At 49.7% G+C, this 6,723-nt stretch overlaps 1 protein-coding gene across 1 annotated transcript; it reads left to right on the top strand.

The window, feature by feature from the left end:
* The first annotated feature begins 495 nt into the window (after positions 1-495).
* Fitm2 (fat storage inducing transmembrane protein 2) lies at positions 496-6,484 on the top strand. The gene is made up of 2 exons (XM_040732789.1): positions 496-788; positions 2,845-6,484. Exons 1-2 carry the CDS (start codon positions 616-618, stop codon positions 3,458-3,460), a joined length of 789 nt encoding a protein of 262 aa, XP_040588723.1. The 5' UTR covers positions 496-615; the 3' UTR covers positions 3,461-6,484.
* Positions 6,485-6,723: the final 239 nt, after the last annotated feature.

Below are 6,723 nucleotides of genomic sequence, written 5' to 3'. Positions count from 1 at the left end.
TATAGAGAGTTCCAGGACAGCCAGGACTACACAGAGAAACCGTGTCTCTACAAAACAAAACAAAAGTCAATAAGATTTAAAGTTAGTAATTCTTTTGTGGGATTACTTCCCGATAAAATTTATAAAAATAAGATCTCAAAACCCTATATCTGAACCACCATAAGGAAGTCCCAAGTCCACAAACTAGCTCTTAAGAAAGATGGATCCCTTGTTTCTGTTTTGCAGGTAAGAAAAGCAAGAATCCCATGGAGGTGTGTCTACGAGAAACCAAATGATGCTCTTACCGCTGATCTAATTCCTACTGAACTATGTTTATTCTTCTCCAACCTCTAGCAAAAGCTTGCACAAGCAGGTTGCCCCGGCTGAGCGCAACCTGCAGTACTCACAGCATGCCGCCTGGGGGCGCTCAGGTTGGAGAAGGAAGAGCGGCGCAGGTAGTTACAGACCTGCACTCGGCAGAGGTCATTCATGGCCACTAGAGGGAGCACTAGAGGGGGCGGAGCTTGCGGGAAGCACGCATGCGCCCGGAGGCAAGTGGCGGCACCAGTCTGAGCGTAGGGCAAGACGGTGGCCGAGAGGGTTCGTGGAGGCGGACGGTGGCCGAGAAGGTCCGGCATGGAGCATCTGGAGCGCTGCGCGTGGTTTCTCCGCGGGACTCTGGTGAGGGCGGCGGTGCGGCGCTACCTGCCCTGGGCGCTGGTGGCCGCCATGCTGGCGGGCTCTATCCTCAAGGAGCTGTCACCGCTGCCCGAGTGCTACCTCAGCAACAAGCGCAACGTCCTCAACGTGTGAGTGCTCCAGACTCCGGGCCCCGGCTCCCCAAGAAGCGGGTTCGCTGCCTGGGTAGGCGAGTCATCGGGAGGGATCCCAGTCTTGACAGCCGCGTCCGCGCGCGTGTGGCGACGCGGGGACCCTGGGAAAGCGAGTGACACTCGCGCCTTACGTTTGAGGGTTCCGAGAGGAGGGCCGAGGTGATGGGCGGGCGGGTCGGTGGCGGGGTGGGTTGTACGTGGCTGGGTCTGAGGTGCGCTGGAGCTGCTATCCTCCCAACCCCCCCCCCCCCCCCCGCCCGCCCGCCCCAGTTAGGCGCTGGCCCCCGTCCTGTTTGGAGAGATGTCACCTCCCTTCTGCGGGCTTGTCAGACACCCCTCTCCTAAACCCTGTGACAGAAATCCCACCGTTGTCTTAAAGCCCACCTCTATCTAGACCCACCCATCACCCTGAGAGCTTCTCCCCTCCCGGCCGTATGTTAGCAGAAGAGTGAAGCCTTTCGTGCCGGTGACCTTTCTCCTGCATCTCCTTGAACTTTCTCAGTCATCCAAAGTGCATGGCAGTTGCCCAGGAAAGCAACCCCAGCGGACCTCTGTGGGACATCGCTCCAACTCCACCCGCTTGTTTCCTAGTCTTTTAAAATACTTATATCGAAAGTTTATTGCACAAAACACCGTTACAGCAGAACGGGGAGTTTGGAAGCTGAAGTCGCTCCTGCTCCTTCGAGTGAGCCTAAGACTAGAGTTTCCAGCATACTGAGAGTCTAACTCTTGTTATGCACCTAAAAGCCTGTTTTCTTTTTTGGCAGCTGGATCAGGTTTCTGGCAGACCTTGGCTTTGGCAAGGCTCTCCTTATCAATGCCAGTGAAGGCTGCAGTGACAGGCTCTTTGGTGGCTCTGAGGAACCACTGGAACCCAGGGAAGAGGCTTCTGTCCTTGGCCCACCTTCATCCTTACCCACTTGGTGGCTGGGCTAAGAATAGAGTGTGAGCGTGATAGTTGCCCCGGAGATCTTTGTGTGTCTTCTGGCGATCACTCCCAGATCGGCCACCCTTCGTGAGCACAGGCAGACATGGCAACTGTTGTCTTATCTGGCCTGAAGAACCAGGAGCCCGACATGCTGGCACACTAGTGTGTTGTTTAGGGGTAGCCATGGATGTTAATTTTTGTTTCAAGACCTGGCGCTGATTAGTGGGAGGGAACTGGCAGTGACTCATTGAATCTGGGAGACATTTTGAAAACTGCTTGGGTGCCCTGGGCTGAAGAGCTGAGGGAAGATACAGTAACACATAGAGTCAGAGGCAGGATTGGAACCCTGGTCGTGTGGCTTGAAGTAAAGCTCTTTCTTACAAGACTTACCAGCCTGTAGGAAAGAACACTGGTGTGGTAGAGAAGGGCTTTGGGGTTGAGCAAAGTGTGTCTCCATGTGCGTTTGCTGTTATGTGTGTGGCCCTGGCGAAGTATTCCGTTTTCTGAGCCCCCAGAGTCTGTCTGTAAAAAGGGACAAATGGGGGCTGGGGTACTAATCAGCTGACAGAGTGCCTCCCAGGTTTGAGCCCCAACACCACATAAAACTGCGTGTGGTGACACATACCTGTAACCGCGCCACTAGGGATGGGGAAGCAGAGCGATCCGTAGTGCAAGACCAGCCTCAGCTACACAGGCAGGATGAAGCCAGCCTGGGCCGTACTTACAGACAAATGACCGCTTCCTCCTCAGCTAATTGCGAGTGTTCTGTGGAAGTGAGTGTGTGAACACATCTGCCATTTGATAGATGCTCAGTTAATGCTTTCCTGAGCAAATAGCACAGCTAGGAAATCAAAGGCCACCACTTATCACCTCCACTTTGGCATGGCAGTTCTATATGGCTCCATGTCACCTTACAGAGTTGTGGATGAGCTAATGTCACTGCATGTGTTAGCGTGTTTTAAGGATTCGAACATGGTAGCTGTTTGGGTGGACAGCTCTGATCAGTTTCATTTAACTTCCTTTGGGACCTTAGATACCTGAAGCATGGTGACCCGATTTCCTGTCTGATGCCTCCTCCTCACCTGCACTTCCCTCCTCTATCAGGTACTTTGTTAAACTGGCCTGGGCCTGGACAGTCTGTCTCCTTCTGCCTTTCATTGCCCTCACCAACTACCACCTGACGGGCAAGGCCGGCCTGGTCCTGCGGCGGTTGAGCACCCTGCTGGTGGGCACGGCCATCTGGTATGTCTGCACAGCCCTCTTCTCCAACATTGAGCACTACACGGGCAGCTGCTACCAGTCCCCAGCCCTGGAGGGCATCAGACAGGAGCATCGGAGCAAGCAGCAATGCCACCGGGAAGGGGGCTTCTGGCACGGCTTTGACATCTCAGGCCACTCCTTCCTGCTGACCTTCTGTGCACTCATGATCGTGGAGGAGATGGCCGTGTTGGATGAGGTGAAGACGGATCGCGGCCACCACCTCCACACTGCCATCACCACTCTGGTTGTCGCCCTGGGCTTTCTGACCTTCATCTGGGTCTGGATGTTTTTGTGCACGGCCGTTTATTTCCATGACTTGATGCAGAAGGTATTCGGCACCTTTTTTGGTTTGCTGGGCTGGTATGGGACATACGGGTACTGGTACCTGAAGTCCTTCTCCCCAGGGCTTCCTCCCCAGAGCTCCAGTTTGACTTTGAAGCAAGATACTTACAAGAAATAAAGAGAAACACGTGGGGACATGGGGACAGCGGCTGAGAGATTTCCCACCTACTGTGCCCAGTGACTGGCTGAACTATGGCTCCCACTTTGGAGAGGATGCTTACCAGGCACTTTTGTAGTGGGTGGAGTCTGGGGAACATGCTCAGTCCTCAGACTTTGCTGGTGATGCCACCCGTGTTGCCAGCAACACCATTCCTGTCAGATACTTCTCATCTATGGCAAAATGTGACCTTAATCTGTTCCAGAGGGAGAGCTAAGACTCAGCAGAGGGACAGTAGACAGCCTCATGGTATGGTCAAGATGAAACCAGAGCTATAGGACTCTCTGCTGTGGTCTCCCTGGCTCTGGTTCTCTTGATAGGTTAGTGACCACATTAATGCTGTCCTTTTAACAGTGTTTCCCAATGACTGATCCTAAGATGAGCATTTATCTCTGGCAGGTTCTTAAACATCCCGATGCCTAAAACACACTCTTTGGAATATTGACAGTTGTACCTGGCTATGACCAGCTCCCAACAGGAGGCCACACCCTGCAGTGCCTGGATGATTTTTATGTAGTGAGCAATGATAAGATTTTTCTGTCTACACTGTCTATTGTTATGTGTAGGGTTTTGGAGAAGTTACAAAGAACCCCATTTCCCTCTCTTCTCCCCTGAGTGAGTGCTGTGTAGTTTTTTATTGTCACCATGACATTTGTTCTTTGTTGACAAAGCTCCAGGACTGCTCTTTGGCATGTAAAAATTGTTTTGAGGGTTTTGTTTTTATTTTTTAGAACACTAACTTTTTATAAACCAAACTCCTGACTTATTGCATTAAATTCCACCTCGTAGAATTGTTTGCTCTATAAGAATAAAGCTGGATCCCGGGAGCATGGTGCTGCATGTCTTTAACCCCAGCACTGAGAAGGAAGAGGCAGATGGAGCTCTGTGAGTGTGGGGCCAGCCTGGTCTATATGTTGAGCTCCAGGTCAGCCAGGGCTGCAGAGTGAGATCCTGTCTCAAAGAAATAAGACAAAACAAACAAACAAAAAGCAAGAATAAAACTGGAAAGCCGACATTTCATTACTTAATGAATTTTGAGCTGAGAGAGCAATTCTGTGAAGTGCTTGTTGGTACTCAGACTGTCCTGCCCCTCTGCTGGTCTGGTGGTAGACACAGAATAGGGTTCAGGGTCATAGGATCAGAGGACAAGTACCACAGACAAGGAACTTTTACCTTTGGAGAAGATTATGATAATTCAGAAGTGAAATGAGTGTCTCCCTTTGATGCAAGAAACCAGCCGTATTACATACGGCCGCCCTGCAAAGTTGTCTGTATTACAGAGTGGCATGACTTTGACTCCGCCTCCTTTTCCTTGCCCCATCAACAGAACAACCCTAAAAGGGGAGGGGCATTCAATCGCCATGACATTCTCTTTGCACCACTTCCCAGCTTCCAGCCGTGTCATTATGTAGCCTTCGCTGAGACTGGCTAGGGCTAGAAGTCTTGTCACCCATGTCCCACATGGCAAGCTTCCAGTCTCTGATAAGAGGGCCTCTTCCTCTCCCAGGTGATCTCTTAAGCCTGACACACTGAGCCTCAGTCTTTTGGGTGATCACCCTTGTAGCTGCTTTGACGCCACTTCCCCAGCAGAGCTGGGGAATGACTGCCTGGTAAGCTTTGGCCTGCCTGTGCTGACTCTAGCTCAGGTTGTTAGATGCTTAGTAGGTTAAAAGTAATTCCTTTCTTTCTTTTAATTTATTTTTTTATTTAATTAAAAAATTATTTTTTTGAGTCAGGGTCTCACTGTGCAGCCCTGGCTGTCCTGGAACTCATTGTGTGGATCAGGCTGTTCCTAGACTCACAGAGATCTGCCTGCCTCTGCCTCCTTAGTGCTGATATTGAAGATGTGCTAATGTTAAAGCTACCGCATCTGGCTACTAAGTAATTTTTGTAATATAAGGACATATTTAAAGTGTGTATTTCATAACCTGTTGAGCTACAGGTCAACTTAACCATTGACAATGTAAGATGTGAGATGTTGTTACCAAAGGGGAAGAATGAGGGGTCGCTGTGGGGCTTTGATGAGTTGACAATGGACTGAAAGATGTTTCCACCCTTCTCCTCAGGATAGGAATGGGCCTGGGGGAGATGGCAGACCTGGTCACCAGATAGTCTGTCAGGCTTCACGTCACAACAGAAGGAAACAGCCATGGGGTGCAGCCATTGTCACATTAAGGCCCCAGGCATTTTTCTCATGGGGTCTGACCAGGTTTTACTTTAAACTGACTACATGTGGGAACTCTTAGTTGCTCAGTGTTCTCTACATATTAGATGGATTAGCTTACATGTGCTCATTCTTGGCAATCCCCGCCTTTCCTCTCTCAGTCCCCAGGGTTTTGTGCATACTGGGTAAATCATCTATGCCTGGGCTATATATACCCCAAGTTCTTCAGAACCCTTGCCTTCTCAGGAGTATGCCTTCCCTCCTGTGTGAGGAAGCATGGCATGAGTGGGTGTTTAGGCTTGCGCAACCATGAGATATAGGTTTGAATGTTGGCATCACTCTCAACCTACCTGACCAGAGTGCAAGCCTTGCTGTTTCTGTCTGTAAAGTGGGGGCAATTCTTTTAGCACTAAAGAAAGTAATATGTCAGGTGCTGAGCATGTGTGCTAACCAGGCTATTATCTCCAAGTCATTCTCTTGACAGCATTTAGAATGGTCCAGCTCTTCTAGAGAAAGCAGAGAAGTTAACATTTTGGGGGGAGCACTCAGGGCTTGGGTCTCACATTGAAATAGTCTCATGTCATCTTTTAGCGTGTTTGTTATCCCTAGGTGTAAAACATGAGACTTTGGGGTGTCTGACCAAAGTCGGGCCATGCTGTCTTGCTTCCCTGTGTGGAGGTTTGCTCACTCACTTCCATGTGCGTCTGTCATTGTCTGGGTACCAGACTGTATTTAGAGAATGGCTCATGCCACTGTTATGTATACACAGAGTCTATGTGTAAACAAGCAAATTAAAGTACATTGGAGATAATGGAATCCCACACTATGGAGTTTGGTGTGTTTCTTTTCTGTATTTGTTTTAAATTTAATTTTTTTTAACTTTAACTTTTATGGGGGCAGGGATTTCAAGACCTTTCTGTCTGTCCTGGAACTCACTCTGTAGACCATGCTGGCCTCAAATTCTCAGAGATCTACCTACCTCTGCCTCCCAATTGCTGGGATTAAAGCCACCACCTGGTTTAACTTTAACTTTTAAATTAAATTTGTGAGTGAGTGTGTG

Source organism: Mesocricetus auratus, unplaced genomic scaffold (assembly GCF_017639785.1).
Source record: "Mesocricetus auratus isolate SY011 unplaced genomic scaffold, BCM_Maur_2.0 Super-Scaffold_100028, whole genome shotgun sequence".
Classification (NCBI taxonomy): domain Eukaryota; kingdom Metazoa; phylum Chordata; class Mammalia; order Rodentia; family Cricetidae; genus Mesocricetus; species Mesocricetus auratus.
This window is presented reverse-complemented; position numbering and strand designations above follow the sequence as displayed.

Excerpts from the sequence above, each read along its gene's own strand:
- Fitm2 (XM_040732789.1), top strand. The coding sequence starts at position 616 with ATGGAGCATCTGGAGCGCTGCGCGTGGTTTCTCCGCGGGACTCTGGTG. Across the intron at positions 789-2,844 it reads AAGCGCAACGTCCTCAACGT|GTACTTTGTTAAACTGGCCT; the intron begins GTGAGTGCTCCA and ends CTCCTCTATCAG.